General features: G+C 50.7%; 1 protein-coding gene across 6 annotated transcripts in view; it reads right to left on the reverse strand.

Annotated features, from left to right (window-relative positions):
• The window catches only part of TRAPPC9 (trafficking protein particle complex subunit 9), a 578,288-nt gene that overhangs the window by 365,608 nt on the left and 194,242 nt on the right, over window positions 1-18,438 (reverse strand). For all 6 annotated transcript variants that reach the window (XM_040494495.1, XM_040494496.1, XM_040494498.1 and 3 more), the window contains one exon: window positions 8,197-8,321. In XM_040494495.1, the coding sequence (XP_040350429.1) occupies window positions 8,197-8,321 (125 nt within the window). The remainder of the gene's footprint in view (window positions 1-8,196; window positions 8,322-18,438) is intronic.

The following is an 18,438-nucleotide window of genomic DNA, read 5'->3' on the forward strand; positions in this document are numbered from 1 at the left end:
CAACACGAGATGTTTTCAGCGGCAGAAAATGCTAAGACGTACAAACAGGATACTGCCTAAGCTCCGGGAGGACGGCCTCCCAGCTCCCCGTGCTCACTTACACTACGAGGGCGGCCTCCCGTGGAAGTCAGGGGAACAGAGTTCCATCTGGCCTCCTCCAAACAAACACTCCTCCTGTCCAGCGAGTAACTTGCCCAAAATTGGCAAAACCCGTGCTCGACCACCACTTCTCCAACACTTGCCGTGCGTCCCGCCCTCTTGGAGGCCTGGACACAGGAGAACAGGAGGAGGAACCCTCTGCTCCGGCACCGTTTACGTCGTGGTGAAACAGTGAACACATTCAACAGAGAAATGCTGGGATCGCACAGAGCACAGAGGCGGCAGGAGAGCAAGGACTCTGTGGGCCCAGCCGGGCTCGTCCACACAACAGAACATGGGCCCGTGTCGGAGAGGCGGGAAGGTTCCAGCGGGGGCGGCGCCCCCCCGGGGGGGGCAAGGCTCCCAACCAGGAAGCCCCTGGCCCTCCCTTCAGCACCCCCTCCCACTCCCCACTCAGGCGCCCCCAGTGTGGTTCCTCCTCCGCATGCTGCCCAACTAGTCCTTCAATGGCTCTGCACCGACAGCCGTGCAGGAGAACAGATCTTCTCCCCAACTGGTAGGTCAGGAAACCAAGGCTCGAGAGTCTTGAGTGTGTGGCTGGGACACCGGCCCAAAGGTGGACAAAGGTGCCACCATTACGGCTGTGGCCAACACTCCTATTCTGATTTTTTTTTAAGTATTTATTTATTTTGAGAGGAGAGCAAGAGCGAGCAAGAGCACGCACACACACCTGAGCAGGGGAGGGGTAGAGAGAGGAGGAGAAGGAATCCTAAGCAGGGTCCACACTCAGCATGGAGCCCAACAAAGGGCTCAATCTCACAACCACAAGATCATGACCTAGCCAGAAATCAAGAATCGAGTGCTTAACTGACTGAGCCACCCAGGTGACCCCCACTCCGACATTTTTAAAGACAAGATGTTGTTGACACGGTGGGCATGTACCATCAAGCCCCCAGCAGCCAGATGTGCACATGTGGGCCAGAAGCAGGCCCGCTCACCCACCTCCTGGAGAACCTTGGTTGTGGTAGGACTTCCGGATTTTCGGCAGGCGTGAGGCGTTCACAGAGCAAGGCTGTAGATGGAGGAGTGGGCCTTCATTCGGCAGCTCGGGCACAGACCGCAAGCGATGGCTGCAGCGTCCGCGTGGATGTGGCCGACCGGCTCCCAGATTTTGTGTGTCGTCCAGCCCCAGAGGCTGAAGGTGGAGGTTTCCAACAGGCAGGGCCACGGGGACCCCCGAGTGACACACGCCACACAGGCCACCTCAGGTGAGAAACCTCCCCGCAGCCCAGGCCAGGGCGCCCCAGGCTTTGGTTCCTCCTGGGAGGGCTTCAGGGAAGTCCTGGCCACCTCACTGTGCACACAGGGTCAGACTCGGAGGCACGTACTGGCCTCGCCAACCCTGGGGAAGCCAGGCCTGAGCAGGAGCAACAGCCAACGACTTAAGCCAGGTCAGTGACCCCATAACCCGGCCCCACCCAGGGCTGCTCGCTGTCAACCAGGACTCACTTACCCAATCTTGCTTTTCTCTTAATATACAAGAATCAGGTCTCAGTTTGGTATTTCTTGATTTGCTCCAGCTTTTCTCCCCCTACCAAGCTCTTCTATTAGTGAAGCCTCCCAAAAACCCTACAAAGCAAGATTATTCCATTTCACAGATGGGGAAATCGAGGGTCAAGAGAGGCCGTACTGCAGAGCGTGGCTTCCAGGAATATTATTTCTAAAACGCAGCCACCTCACACACCTCTTTTTTCAATCAAAAGAATGAATCAAAGAAGATTCTTCACAAAGTATGCAGAAAACCAGTCCCCAACATGGACAGACACAATCAGTGCTGGCAGAGAAGGGGACACAACCTTTCTGGGGGATCTCTTGAAACACACTTGCACAGGGCGGGGGGGGGGGGCCCCACAAGCTGCTTTCACCGGGTTACTGATTTCCATGACTACACCATTGCTCGGCGGTAATTTTACAGCTTTAGCACATTTCCAATGAGGTCACATTATTCGTGCTTCAGGGAGGACTGGGGAGCGTGCTGAGCAGAGCCAGGAAGCCCCATGACAGGGCCCCCCAAGCACAGCTCCCACACGGCTCCCTAGGAAAGCAGCCGGACCACAGAAGGCTTACTTGCACAACCTCACAGGTTTGCAGTTAGTTACCAGCACGACCGGGTCTCCTATGTGCCCGTGAATGCTCACGAGCACCCGTTCTTGCCTGCCTGTCACCAGAGTGCCCTCCTTGGACTGCACACACAGGAGCCTGTCCTACTCAGGGTCCAACCCCAGGGTAAGAAGAAGTAACGTGGATTCAGCCCTTAATCCACCACCCGCACGCCTGAGCCAGCCACTCCCTAGAGCTCCGTGTCCTTCCTTATCTAGTAGGCAGTTTGCCCAAATGGTGCACGTGTCTGAGCGAACATGGCACCTGGCACGGTTCCTGGCCTGCAGGACATACTTCACAAAGGTTAGTTCCTTTCCTTCCAGTTTTCTTGCTAAGAAACTGGTTGAGGAGGGTCCCCAGGCTGTCTGAAGTTTCAGTGTGGGTGGTGGGTACACAGGAAATGCTGAACGCCCATGCCCAGCAGGGGCAGACCCTAAGGGTCTGGACGCAGGATGGAGGGGAATGGGGTATCCAAGATCTACCAAGAGCTTGTACAAGTCAACACCCCAGAACCCAATAATCCAATGAAAAATGGGCAGCAGACGTGAACATTTCTCCTAGGACGACATCCAGAGGGCCAGATACGTGAAAAGATGCTCTTTCGTATTTTGACTTAACTTACATCTTTTTATTTTGTGTATCCCTTAACCGCTCATTGAAGTTCTGGTCGATTTTACTATTTTCTCTTTCAATTTTCAAGCTACTTCTCAAGAGGCTGATCCACAATCTGTACCATTTGCTTTTACCAGTGAGATGGTTTCTTTCCTGAATTTTTTTTTTTTTTTTTTTTTTTCTTCTATTTATGGCATTTTCTTTTCTGAAGACCCTTGGACATTCCTTGTGAGGCCGGGTTGGTGGTGCCAAGCTCCCTTAGACTTTGCTTGTGTTGGACACTCCTTGATCTCCTTCGATTACCAACAATAACCTTGCTGAGTGGACTACTCTTGGCTGTATGTTTTCCCCACCAGCACCCTTAACACACCCTACCAATGCTGTGGCCAGCCAAGCTTCAGCTCAACAGCCAGCCGAGAGGTCTATGGGATTTCCCTTGTAGCGAAGCATTTTTTCTCCTGCTTCCTTTAAGAGTCGCTCTACAACTTTTGGTATGTTGATTAGATGGGGGTAGATCTTCATGTGGATCTCTCTGGGTTCTTACCTGGGTCTCTCTGTGCTTACTGGACCTTGAGGTCTGTTTCCTTCAGGTTAGGGAACTTTTCAGCCGTTATTTCTTCACATACGTGTTCTTGTGCGCACGCTCCCTCCCTCCCTCCCTCCCTCCCCTCCCTCTAGGAATCATACAGTGGCAATGTTAGCACGTTTGGCATCATTCCAGAGATCCCTTCAACTACCCTCCTTTTTTTTTAATTGTTTTCTTTTGGCAGTTCAGCCGGCTTGCTTTCCCATCCTGTCTTCCAGATCGCAGATCATGTGGCCCCTCTCATCTACAGTGAACCCCTCCACGGGTCTTTCATTTGAGTTACTTATTCAAGCTCTGACTGGTTGTTGTTTCTATTTTCTCTCTCTTTGTTCAAGCTCGCTCTCACTGAGTTCGTTGACTTGTCTCAATTCAGGGAGGGTCTTAAACAATACTTTGAACTCTTCAGGAGGCATGTTGCTTAGAACTGTTTTGTTTAGTTATTTGAGATTTTGTCTTGTTCTTTCATCTGGAACATATTCCCATCTCCTCATTTTGTCTGTGCTTGTTTCTATGTATTAGGTCAATCAGTTGCATCGTCTCCCAGTCTTCAAAGTAGAGGCCTTGTGGAGAAGTCATCCCCGGGGTCCCACAAGTGCGCTCCGGCCCGGTCACCAGAACCGAGTTCCCCAGGCGTGTCCCTTGTGTTGACTGCATGCATCATCCTGCTATGGCTGGGCTGTGACTGCTGCAAGCACACCTGTGGGCAGGGCTGGCTCAGAGGCCTAGCCGTAGCTGCTGGGAGTATGCTGGTGGGTGCAGCCGGCTCCCCTCCTCCGGGGGGCAGGACCCCTCTGGAAGGAGTTGGTCCTGCCTCAGGCTGCCTGCCAGGTACAGCGGGATGGTAGCCACCTGGAAGGGGCCTCTACAGGGGTAGGTGGGTGGGGCGGAGGGAGTCCACAGGGAACACCAGGAAGCAGCAAGCGTTGCCAGCAAGGTAGATAGAGGGTGTGCAAGTCTGCATCTGCCCATGTCGGGCCAACTAGGCTGGAAGGCTACACATGTTCAGCACCTCCTTTCCTAGAGAAACTTCCTACAGACCCCAGTCCCTCTAGCACATACCCTACAAGTAGTGAACACCCTCCTTCATCTATGGCACATGTGTTTCTGAAAAATGCAGCTCCGGAGCTGTCCCTGTGACCCAGTGATATAGCCCACAAGCCCTTTCAGAGCGAAGACTGAATTTTCTATAGCCCTCTGGTTTTGCTGGAGTGATGTCCCATTGGTTTTCAAAGCCATAGGTCACGGGGGCTTGTCATCCCCAGGACAGGGTACCGAATGTGGGGCTTGATCCCTCGGTCCCTGGGGAGGACATCCACACCTAGGACAGCCCTTCCAATCGTGGGTACCCCTGTAGGTTGATTCCCCATCACATTCCAAAGTGGGGGCTTCTTTACGTTTAAGCTGCGGAGAATCCGTTGTACCTGTCTTGAGGCCATTCTCAGACAGAGCTGCTCCATTGTAGTTGCAGACTTGGTATGTCTGTCAGAGAAGGGGAGCTCAGGATCCGGCTACTCAGTCATCTTTAAAACTTACATTGTAGGAGCACCTGGGTGGCTCAGTCAGTTAAGTGTCTGACTTCAGCTCAGGTCATGATCTCACAGTTCATGAGTTCGAGCCCCACGCCGGGCTCTGTGCTGACAGCTCTGAGCCCGGAGCCTGCATTGGATTCTGTGTCTCCCTCTCTCTCTGCCCCTCCCCCGCTCACACTCTATCTCTCTCTCTCAAAAGTAAATTAAAAAAAAAAAAAAATTTACAAATAAATAAATAAAACTTACATTGTAAAGAGGAATTTAGGATAGGCATTTTAGCAATCACTATTGTGCCTTATATTCAATTCTTCCTGTACTCCAAAGCTCAAGGTCTTATTTCAATCTGATTTTCTCCACTCACTTAGAAACTTCATGTTTTCATATTAGTCCTCTAATTGATCAACTGTAATCTCCACCATTATAAATTCCTGGTGAAATCTCTGTAGCACCAAAAGCAAAGGTATATAGTTGATTCAAGTCCCTCTGTTTCTGGTTCCTATAGAAAACATTACTTTATGGTCATAGATGTAATTAAAATGTCATAGGCATCTCAACAAAAAAGATGCTCATTATCACAGAAATACAAATCAAAATTGCCATAAGGTATCATCACACACCGATCAGAATGGCTAAAATCAACAACACAAGAAACAATAGGTGTTGGTGAGGATGTGGAGAAAGGCGAACTCTCACGCACTATTGGTGGGAATGCAAACTGGTGCAGCCACTCTGGAAAACCATATGGAGGGTCCTCAGAAAGTTAAAAATACAACTACCCTATAATCCAGGAATCACACTACCGGGTATTTAACCAAAAAATACAAAAACACAAAATCAAAAGGATACATGTGCCCCAATGTTTATAGCAGCATTATCAACAGTAGCCAAATTATGGAAGCAGCCCAAGTGTCCCCTGACTGATGAATGGATAAAGATGCATAAATATACAATGGAATATTAGCCGTACAAAAGAATGACATCTTGCCATTTGCAACAACATGCACAGGACTACAGAGTATAATGCTAAGCGAAGTAAGTCAGAGAAAGACAAATACCTTATGATTTCACTCGTGTGTGAAATTTGAGAAACAAAATGAGCAAAGGAAAAAAGAGAAGCAAACCAAGAAACAGACTCTTAGAACAAACTGATGGTCACCAGAGGGGATGGGGAAATAGGTGATGGGGATTAAGGAGGCACTTGTCAACACCAGGTGTTGTTTGGAATTGTCGAATCACTATATTGAACACCTGAAACTACTATTACATTGTATGTTAACTACACCGGAATTCGATTTCTTAATTTTTTAAAATTTTTTCTAATGTCTGTTTTTGAGAGACAGAGACAGAGCATGAGTGGGGGAGAGGCAGAAAGAGAGGGAGACACAGAATCTGAAGGAGGCTCCAGGCTCTGAGCTGTCAGCACAGGGCCCGACGCGGGGCTCGAACTCACCGACTGCGGGATCATGACCTGAGCCTAAGTCGGATGCTCAACTGACTGAGCCACCCAGGTGCCCCTGGAATTAAAATTTTTAAGAAGAGGCATTGGGACTCTGTTTCTCAGTAATTTTGGGAAAAGGCACAGAGAAAGAAGGTGTCACGGTGCAACCGACAGGGATTGGAGAGGGGGCTAATGGTGTCATCACCTCAGAGCCACGGTTCTCTCTTTGGAGGAGACCACCTACTCAGAAAGTTGTGTAGAACCTGTCCATTTGCATTCTCGTGACACGGGCCTGACACACAGGCCGCACCCAGCAAACGGAAACTCCAGTTGGGCACTTCCATTTAAGCACGTTTACACTCATCTTACATCTATACACACTTATCGCCCAAGAACTACAGCGCACCCAGCCTTGCAACGCTCAATTCAAGAAAACGCAATTGATGGCACAGCCACCATGACCCAACTGACTCTGAACGAGGACCTCCGGGATCCTGAGGTTCTTCCCTCAATTCCAAGAGTCTGTCCCGTGGGGAAGGCCACACGACGGTGGAGCGGAGCGGCAGAGGAAAGTGCCGGTCCTCAGGGGGGCCTGGGCAGGGAGGAGAACCGACGACGGGCCAGGGCTGGCTGTCAGGCGGCCTCAGGGGACGTCACACCCAAGGACCCACGAGGACATCACTGCTGCAGCTTCCCCATCCCTCCGTGCCCCGAACTCCCCCGACAGCATCCCGTGCCCTGCGGTTCCACCACACCTCCCTGCCTTCCTTCCCACGCCGGGAAGCATCTTCCCACATCCAGTCCCCCGGCTCCCAGAGGAGCCCAAACCCACAGTCCGGCTAGTGTGTGGGATCCAGATGCTGGACAGCTCCCAGCTACACCAGCACCTCTCTCTACTGTGGCGCCCTCAGTGGCGAGGAGGACTCCCTGAAACCCAACTCTCTGTGACTTCCATCCACGGACAGGACCGCCGTCGACCAAAAGCAGCTGGCGTCCCTCTTGCCCTGACCCCTCCTCAGAGAGCATCCGTGCTCAACATTCTCCACGCCACAACCAGCTTGGTCAAGCTCGGTGGGTGGGTCCCCTCAATCAACACCCCCCAAATGCTGGCGTTGAGAATGTACGCAGCACCCACAGGGCTGGGCCTCAACACATGCTCACTCGACAAGCCATTCTGGTGACTCTGCTGCCCGCACCCCCGCCGTAGCTGTCAAGGCCTTCGGTGCTCTCGCTACACCCCATCCCTGGACAGGCGCAGACCGACAGAGCTTTCCCAAAAGCTGTGGACGCCAAACTCCAAGCTCGGGCTCAGGCCCCTCCCAGGGCTCCTGGAAAACAGCGTCCTCTGCTCCGCCAGAAGTGTGTATTCATTTTGACTTCCTCACCACTCAGAAACCAATTCGTGGTTGGTAGCCAAAAGATTAAGTTTCGGGATGAATACAGAGAATGGTCATTCAATAAATACAGTTTTCAAACAAACAGGTAAAAGGTAGGAAACATTCCACTTTCATCACTGCACTCCTTGACTCAAACCCCAATTCCCAGTATCTCGTGGAAATGAGACTTAACCACACAATCATACAAGCTTCGTTGCAACGGCTTTCCAAAACGTGCCACAGGGAGAAATACTGAGGAACCAGCTTTCCACCAACACGATTCTCTTTCTTTCTTTTCTGAAGAGCACTCAACACTCTGCCTCCAAAAAGGCAGAGTGGCCGAAACTGAGAACACCAAGCCACCGAGCAGACCGTACCTGTGCAGGGTGGACTCACCTTCATGTGGCTCGGGTCTCCTGGTTTGCCGCCTTCAGGGGCATTCACAGGCTTGCTCTCCACTCGAGGCCGAACGACCTGTCGAAAGGGACTGCACAGCGGAAAGCCACTCACGCTGATTCCATCTAAAAGTAAAATTTTAAGATGCTTTAGCACTTATAGAATATGGAGAATTTTAAAACCCATTGGTTTCCCTGAACTTGAATTCAGGTATCAGTTTCGAACAAAAAGAAGGTAGACAATTTTACATGCATATCTGTAATCAGCTCTGTCCCCAGTAAAGACCTAGAAACAATCACCAACACAGTACAATAAGCATCCCTGATGTCCAGACCATGGTCTCGAGTTCTCACTTGTTCACTTTTAGGGAAAAGCAGCCAGGGCAGGCTTCTCAAAGAAACGGATGACGCCAAGTCAGTGGCAGGAAACATACGGGTGAGCTTGGACACCTCGTTCTATGCCAGAGCAAGGAAACCAACCAAGACAAGGGCTGGGTCAAAGGCCTCTGCACCCAACTGCAGAAGCTCCCACTGGCCAAGAGGAGACAATGCAAACTCAAAGTGATAGTAAATCCAACTGATGGATGCTCTTCAGGTAGGTGTAAATCCGTATCTAATGGATCTAATTTAAATCCACATCTAGGGGCACCTGGGTGGCTCATTCAGTTGAACATCTGACTTGAGCTCAGGTCATGATCTCGCGGTTCGTGAGTTCAAGCTCCACATCGAGCCTGCCACTGTCAGCACGGATTCCACTTTGGATCTTCCGTCCACCCCCCTCTCTCTCTTCCTCTCTCTGCCCTGCCCATGCTCACACTCGCTCACTCCCAAAAATAAATAAAACGTGAAAAAAAAATTAAATCCACATTTAATCCATGTGTTCACTGTAATTTTCTTTTAAAGTCAATGGCCATCTGTGGAGGATAAGAATCTTGATTTTCCTGAAAATTGGTAAATTAAAAAAATCAAGCATTTATGAACTGTACAACTCGATAATCTCATGATGAGCAGCATGTATCTTTATAAAAGCATTCTAGCAAAATGATAAAGAAGGGATAAAATCAGAATACTATTTTACAACCCCTAGTCCAGGATTTTTCAACCTCAACACTGAGACGTGGGGCTGGACAATTCTCCCTGTTGGGGACCGTGCTGTGCAAGCAGGATGTATAGCAGCATCTCGGACCTCTACGCACAAGATGCCAGGAGCAACCTCCCCCCAAGTTGTAACAACCAACAATTGCCACACGTCCCCTGGAAAGGGGAGTGGGAGCAAAATCGTCCCTGGTTGAGAACCACTGATCTGGACAAAGCACGGGCAATTAGTAACATCACAATGAGAGAAACAAGTGGGCATTCCCTGCCTCCTGACCTAAGAACACAAGACCACGCTGGACTTGCCAAAGGGATCAGAGGCGAACCTGATCAAGCTTCTGGATCCAGCTTTGCCCCATTTTCAGGAAACGCAGGGGACAGAAGGACACCACAAGTGCTCAATCAACAAGCCCACGCTGTTGAAGTCTCCTTGGGCTGGATGTCCCAGCTTCCTGAACAGATAAATTGTCAGGAAAAGGAAAGAGCAGGGGTACCTGCCCATTAAGAGAAACTTAATCAACTCATCTATGTAGGGACATACACATATGCTAAGACTATAAGTAAGTAGAGCTAAGTACTGACTAGAAATCAGGACGCTGCTCCCTTTGGGGGTAGAGATGGGGCACGTGAGAGGCCATCCAGCTGGCAAAGCTCTAGATTTTGATCCAGGTCCTAGTTAGAAGAGTGTTACCTTCTAACAAGTCATCAAACTATTTATTTGTTTTGTATCATTTTCATCATCTTTTTTTTTTTTTAATTCCCGTATAATCAACACAGCGTTAGGAGTTCCAGGTGAACAACATATTGATCCAACAACTCTACACGCTACTCAGGGCTCAAGATACCCTAATCCCTTCACCTGTGTCACTGTCCCCCACTCACCTCCAGAATCTGTTTCTAATGTCGCCCTAAAAAGCTTTAAAAACACAGTTCCGTTTTTATTTTCAAAAAAATTTTAACTGACTTTTCAAGTAAGTGTTAGGATTCACATGTATGTGTGCCAGACCCTCTACCTTCTGGGACACTGTTCCATTTGCAAACAAGTCTATTTATATGGACAGGTCTGAAGTGACAGATACCTAAGTATCTGTTGCTGGAAACAAGTTCCCAACGAGCTAAGAAGACTCCAGCTGAGTTAGTGAGTTTATTGAACAATAGTTTTATTATTCAAGAACATAAAGAGATGCTGTCCTGTCAAGTAAAGCTCCAGTAGTTGGAGCTGTGCAACAAACCAGCTGGCATGCACAAGTGTTCCCCTAGTGTGTCAAGTACGAGAGGCCTCTAGCATAGACCAGGCTAGCGGAACAAGTTGCCAGAGGCCACGTGTGTGAGAACTGAAAACTACTAATTTTGGCTTAAGATACATGGGAACAGACACAAGAGAAAAACAAACAGCAAAACTGAGATTGGTAAGATACCAACTCCTTTCTGTGGGGTATCTTGTGGCTTGTAAACCTGCCCCCATCTTACAGAAGAGCCATGAATAACCTCCCCGAGGTCAGAGTGGCAGTAACTGATCCTGGGACATGCTACCCCACACCAAGGGACTATCCATCTAGTAACTTGGATGGCTGGGTCCCACAAGTAGGTCAAACTGCACGGGGACAAAGTGAGGATCGGGGCATTACTTCTGCAGACAGCAGGCTAGACAATTCAGACCAACTCAGCCACAGAGAACAATACAGAACACAAAACAGCCTTCAAATCTCTTCAAGGTGCTGGAGAAGCAGCAAGGCAGTGAGTAACCACAGGGCCATGATGTGGCAGGAGAAGAAAATACTTAGACGGGAGGTGGCATTAAATCTCCTTAGACACCTCAGGGTGCCTGCAGATACCAGAAGAGTTGACCGAGAAGCTGAGAATCGGGGCAGAGCCTCTGACAAACTCTCAGCACAGAGTAGGAAGTGTCCCCCAGGCACAGCAGAAGGAAGTCCCAGAAGCTTTTAGGGGAGGCACCAAAAGATGACCCCATAAGTGAAGGGCAGGCTCACGGGGGCCACGGCCCAGCTTTGAACTGGGTTGGTCCTATTCTGCCAGAATCCATTCCTTGTCACCTCTAGTCCACCCCGTGTCTTCTCATCTTTGTGCTTTTCCAATTCTCTTCCCTCTGACAACCATCTATGTGTTTCCTCGTGTCCCACCGTTAGTTAACGTGCTGCCTGTTCCATCACGTGTCCCCTCGTCGCTGTGGCAGAAAGCAAGGACTCTTCCTCAGAATCCAACCACCTGTCTACCCCGAGGCCCGTGCCTACTGCATGCAGAACGTGTCCAGGAAGACAGGAAGGCATACAGGCCAGGAGCTGCTGGCTGAGGTATCTTTGCCAAGTTACTTAAACTCTGAGCTTTCAATTCCTCATCCTCAAAATGGGACCAACGAGAACCTGTCAACTGCATGCTTCTCTGCAATAACGAGTTACTACATACCAAATATTTGTCACAATGCTGGGTACCTGGCAAGCATTCAACAAAAACAGGTATTATTATTAGAGCAACTTACACACATTAGAGATTCCTTAGCGGACTATAGACTCCTTGAAGACACAATTCTTGCTTCATTATTCTATCCCTTACAGTAGCTCACGCAGGCTCTAGCAAATCAAACTCTCAGTAAATATTAAAGCAATGACTGACCTATAGGGTCAGATAGGATACTCCATTTGCACACCACGTTCACCAAAAGTCCCATCACCCCAAAGTCACAGTCGACCATCAACTCCGGGTTAGGCGAAATTCCATCATGCAAAGTCCCAGCCCACAGCTGTTACAGTTGAAGGAGCTTTCCCTCCCCGTTCTCCCAGTACCATGGGCACCATCTAGAAAAACTCTCCACCACACCATGGGGCCTGTGAGGGGGCTAGCACTATGAACACAGACACTGCAAAACATAAATCCACACTTCTCAGCACCGTGCCCTAGACACGAGGTCAAATGGAGCCTGTGAACCAGCAGAGCGCTCAAGATGACCAACAGTCACTCAGCCCCTAGGTCACCCCCTGCTGAGTTAAGGTCAGGTGCCCAAAATATTTTAAATGTGAGCACTGTCACTCTGACTCCCACACTCACACACAGCCTGGGACACAGAGTCTTCTGCTCTCCCCCAGGCGAAGCTCCCATCATCAGCAAATTACACAAACACCACCAGCCCCCAAAGGACACATTCTTTTTTACCATGGAAATACGAGTCCTTTCTCACACTAACACACTGCTAAGGTCTCCTTTCCTGCAAGTGGTCCAGAGCCCTGGATGGCAAGGGGAGGGTGCCGTAAAGCCAGCCTCCCCGCTGTTCCTTGTTCCTTCTCCAGCAGCTGGTTTTGGTGGGACTAGGGGTGGCCCAAATCCAGCCGTGGCCAGAAACAGAAGTGTCATGTCAACAGCGGCTGATCCAGACCGGAGGCACCAGAAGGGCCACACGTGGACTTTGTAGATTTCATGTACAAATTCTAAAGGGCAGAAGTTGGGGACGGAGGCATCTTCCTTTGAATCGAATGCTATGAAGACATAGGCATTCTTCCCAACACATCGAGAGAATCTGAGCAAGTCACAAAACCCTATGAACCTCCATTTTCTTAGCTTGAAAATGGCAACCAACTCAAGGTGATCTATGAAAATATAAATCTGCAATGTCTCTGAGCTAGAAGGATCTAGGCTATGCACTTAGAAAAAAAAAAAAAAAAAGCTGCAAATTAGATCTGAAATTTGCCTCCTTTTTGGACAGAGACCTCATAACTTCAAAGAAACCTCAAAAACCCATCATCTTGAAGCGCAGAAAAATACAACCAAAGCCCCTCCACAGCTTCTTTACAGACTATTCTGCCCTCTGATCCAACCGCGGGTGAAGAAGGAATGCGTAAGTAGGAGCGGAGGCAGAAGGGAGCTATCTGAAGGTTGGAAGATGAGCCCTCGGCCCACACAAGGATGGGGCTGGAGAGAAGAGGCGGCTGCAGAGGGGGGGAGGGGAGAGACGGAGCAAACCACCCGCCGCGCCCGTGGAGGGGCGGCTCGCCAGCTGGGCCGGGCCGCAGGGGAGAAAATTCTGCTCACTCACTCGGGCAACTCTTCTGCCAGCACAGGCCATCACAAATAGAACAGAGAACAGATTGCAGTGGCAATTACTGGGAAGACAAGACCAAAAAAGTGACAAACAGGAAGGAAGCCTAGTGGGAAGACCAGAAAGGAGTGGATTCTCGGGGTATTTAAGAATGGATGAAACCGCGAGATCACCATGAATCAAATGGAGCTTGACAGAACTTCATAGTTACTGTTTACAGCGCTCAACTTTTCCATTAAGAGCGTTTCTGTGGGCAATTCAGAGGTACAATTCTGTACGCGAAAAGAGCCCGCTCCCGAATTCAGCTCCAGCGCAACCACGGTGACCACTCGGGAGGAGGGCAGCTCAAAGTGGGACCCGCGTGGCAGAAACCAATGGCAGTCACAACCAACGGCTGCAGTGACGGGGGGCGGTGACGGCGTCTCCGCGTGCCAGGCCCTGGCAGGGGCGATCGAAGGTCCCTCACTCCCCGCGGGGCAGCGCTGTCTTCTCGGCTCCACGGAGGAGGAGGGTGAAGAGTCTGAGAACATCGGTGACACCGCACAGTTCGTCAGACGCGGAGCCAGAACTCGGGACTGTCGGATTTGTGACCACCCGGAAAAACCGCGACAACACACGTCAGTGCCCCCGTGAGCTTCCAGGACAGCTCACCGGCCAGAGGGTGGTGCAGTATGCCACGCAGCCCTCGACCTGCCTTAAGGAGCCTCACAACAGCTTAGCGTCCACCTCCACTGGTGCGTCTCCTCAAGCAACGGGTCCATTTTTGCACCTTCCAAAGAAAGTAAGGCTTAAGGCAAAGTATCACTTTCTCTTGCGACAAGTTACAGGCACTGGAATAAAACAAAACTAGGACAAAATACATTTACAAAAGCAAAAGGAGACAACAATCTCCCAGGGGGAGTTGGTCAGAATACGCAGTTCCAGGTAGGATGTATTTTGAAGATGCATTTTCATTTATTCTTAAATAATCAATGGGTGCCGGGGGGGGGGGGGGAGGCGGGAAGCCCATCTGGTTATCATAAAATACAAGAAAACCGAAGGAATACAAGCATTTGGCTCAGAAATTAGCCAATACTCATCCTCAACTTGCATCGAGAAAGCGGGGAGTTCATTCATTCAGAAACTTTAGGATAGGCTTAGCAGAGAAAGTTCATGTAGAAACAGCAACCTTCATAAACCATTCACACAAAACCGTCCTCACACCCACAGCAGGCCGGCTTTGACACTGGCCTCCCTCTGTTGGATGCTCAGTCTTGATCCTGTGAGGACTCCCCACTCCAGGCCCTGTGCCCTCACTGACCTTTGGAACCTTCATGTACGTGATGCTTAATAACTACCCACTGAGCCCATGAAGGGTTCCCAACTAGCTACCCTAGGCCCACACACAAGAGCTGAGCCCATGAAGGGTTCTAGGTGGTTCCCAACTAGCTACCCTAGGCCCATACACATGAGCTGAGCCCATGAAGGGTTCTGGGTGGTTCCCAACTAACTACCCTAGGCCCACACACATGAGCTCCTTGGCATTTCACTTATTGGTAGAACACTCATTTATTCCCACACTCCCACCCCCAAACCTGCTCTGACCTCTGAACACTCCCATGTACCCCCTGCACTTCCTCATTATCCATCAGCCCCCTTACGTCCCTGTCTGCCCTCTCCAGCCTTCGCTTCCACAGTCGAACCACAGGTCACAAAGCATCATCCGTAAAGGATCCGACAGTAAACACTTGAGGCTTTGTGGGCCGCAGGTCTCTGCCACAGCTACTCAGCTGAGCTGCTGTCAGGCACAAGCAGCCGCCAACATCCAGAAACGCATAGAGGTGGCTGCGTTCCAGTAACACCAAGACAGGCAGCAGGCCCGGGGCTGGCAGCTGGGCCACAGTCGGAGACACTCACCTGCACTTACAACACCCCATCCCCTAGGAAAGCACCCATCACTCCCCTGCCTGCTCCTCCCTCGACCCACCTGACAAGGCCCCACTCCAGGCTAAACCCCAGTCTACCTTCTCTGTAGGGGCACCTGAAGCCCACGGTCAACGGGGAAAACCATGCACTGGGCCCAGCAGGCTGCCTTCAGACCCACCACCATACACCTGGGGCCCATTGTCACCATGTGCGTAAGGTGGCCCCCAGATGAGTCTTCCCTCTCCTCACATGTCACTACCACCCACTCCCCTGCCTCCTCCCCACTGAGCAGCCAAACCCAAGGGGAGCAGAGAGACAACCAAAGGAGAGGGGAGGACCAGCCATCTCCCATCACTGGGCCTAGGACTGCACTTGGGGTCCTGTTAAGGGACAGCCTGGCTCGTCCCATTTCCCGGGTGCTCCCTGTGAACACCCTCCCTGTGCGGTCAGCAGCTCTGCCCCCTCCCCTACCACAGCTCTTTCTTTTAACACCCCTACTGAGATGCAACCAGCACAGAGTAACCACCGAAGTTTAAAGCATCCAACCGGAGGCGCTGACATTCGTTAACACCATCAACGCAATGGAGATCGTGAATATATCCATCAACTAAGCTTGCCTGTGCGTCCTCGCATCCACCCCCCAAGCGCCGTCCTCCCCAAGCCCAAGCCTCCTCCCAGCCCCATGTAAGCACTGCTGTCACCCTAAAGGAGTTCACACTTTCCAGAAGTTAATCCAGATGGCATCATACACATTAGATACTGTTTTCTGTCAGGCTTCTGTCACACGGCATCCTCCTCTTAGACTAATTCCAACATACTGCATGCATCCAGGCTGGACTCCTTTTAATTGCTGAATAGTATTCCAATGAATGCCTGTAACAATCTGCTTACCCATTCACCTAATTTATGAGCCCTCAGGCTGCTTTGAGTTTTTATTACGAATATAGCCGCTCTGAACACGTGTGTCCTAGTCACTGTATGGACACATGCTTTCACTGCTCTTGATTAAATTTCTAGGAGTAAAATGGCTGGGTCACATGGTAAGTATAGGTTTGATTTTCCTAGACCATTATTGATGAGCTACTAACATTTGCAAATAAGTCAAAAGGACTCCAAAGAACAAGGAAGAAGAGACCATCAAAAATGAGCAGGCGACCTGAGAAAGAACGCAGCATGACCTCTAAAAAGGAGAAACAGGGCAACGCAAACGCTCATCGAAGAGCACACCCGAAAATCGGCCATCCCCGACGGAAGACCCCAGGCGCGGCTCTACCCGACCGCACACAACACACACGTCCGCGCAGGAGAACGCCCGTGGGTCCCCTCCAGGGGCACGGGTGGAAGTCCGGGCCACAGCAAGGCCTCCTCCCAGCGCCCAAGGTGTACGGCATGCTGCAAGAGCCAAGTTCCAGGAAGCTCCTACCTTGCAGCCCACTGGTAGCGGTCCCCTTTGTTGGGAAGGAATGCCATTTGAGTCCCCGGCTGCACAGGAGCCCAACCACAGCAGACGTTAAGACCATTTCCTAATTCTTTTGACAGGACTGTATTCAATCTTCTCCTCCCAAGACACTCAAGTGGACACAACTGAAGCAGGGGACACTGAACCCCAGATAAGGACATTTGTGGCCACTAGAGACAGGGCCTAGAAACGCGTGACCAAGAACGCAGACTTCTCTTCTCGCAACATCTTCAAGAGAAGCCAACACTTCCCAGCCGCTGGCCACCCTGGCACTCCACTGACCGAGACAGACCGCACCACCAGAGTCGGGACAAGGACCCTGGCATGGACCACAGAGCCCTGCGCTAACCTGACTCTGGCCGGGAGCCCCTCAGGGCAGGAACAGTGACCTTCCACCTGTACTTGAACCATCTGTCACGGCACATAGCACATGGGGGAACTATCTGCTGGGTTAACAAATGCATCTACATCCTTCCGTCAATTACTAAGCTACAGGAAACACCTCTCACTGTCAGGCCACTGCACGGCACACAGGTGGCACAGGGCAGACCTCCAGGGCCATCACTCAGACAGGTGGGGACACGCAGCCCCCTGAAGCTGCCTGATGGGACGGCCCAAGCTGCGAGCCTGCATCTGGAAGCTCCTAATCAAAAGGAGGGAACCAAGGATTTTGTGGATGAGTGACTTCATGGAGGAATAATCATCCGAGGACTATATTCCAAAACACCAATAAGTCACTTCTCTGTAGAATAAGAAGGCCAGAATGGGTTGCTTTGAAAAGCGGTGCGTTCCTCATCACCATGCTGGGCCAAGCCGGAAATAGCAAACTTCTTAGCCAAGACCTTGGGGACAACTGGCACGAGGACAAAGTGTGGTGACCTGGCCCTTGTCTCTCCTGCTTGAAGCAGCTGTCGGGTCATCCAGGGCCCCCGTGTCCCACTAGCCCAGGCCTTCTCCCTGTGCACATAGAGGAGGGGAGTCCCATGGGACCAGGAGACAGGAGGCCCTGGGTTCCAACCGCAGGGTATCCCCACGTCTGGCCACCAGTGGACTGCTGACCAGAGTCTGGACATGGAACCAGAGCTCTGCCGACCTGCCCCCCACCTTGGGGAGGACATCCCGACTCCCTGTTCGACAGCACGAGTGAGGAAGAGCTCCTCGCAGGTTCCCGCTCTGGGTCGTACAGCTTTTACATCTTGTTTACATGCATTACTCCATTTCTACTTCAAGAAACACAAATAAATGAACATCATTTCTCCAAAGAAAGCTGCAGAAAAAGCTCAATTAGCATATGTTATTTTGGGATAAAAATCAGGCAAACAAAACCAGAGTACTGCCAGTTTGAAATTGGAAGTAAACGCCTTTTCACAAGATAATCAAGGGAGAGTGGTGGTGTCCCAAGGCAAATAATGACATGTGCCTGTTCTCCTCTTAGAAACGAGAGATGCAAAGTACAGTCCGGATGTTTTGTGTACCCTTCACAGCACTCCGTGAGCACGGAGCACCCCCAAAACACAGGGAACGTCGTTACTTCGGTAGTCACCCAGCCAAGCCACAGTTTCCTGTTGGAACACCAGTTTAAAAAGTCATCAAAAGTACACCCCAGTCTCCCACAAAACCCTTCTTCCCCAACAAATCAATGTTCATACCTACAGGCACATGCTCATAAGGACTAACATGCACACCGTTCCAAAAACTTGCTTTCCTCTTTCTGCCACGAGGTTTTGTGTTTTTAA

This window comes from Herpailurus yagouaroundi, unplaced genomic scaffold, assembly GCF_014898765.1.
Source record: "Herpailurus yagouaroundi ecotype Mexico unplaced genomic scaffold, PumYag 186, whole genome shotgun sequence".
Taxonomy (NCBI): Eukaryota; Metazoa; Chordata; class Mammalia; order Carnivora; family Felidae; genus Herpailurus; species Herpailurus yagouaroundi.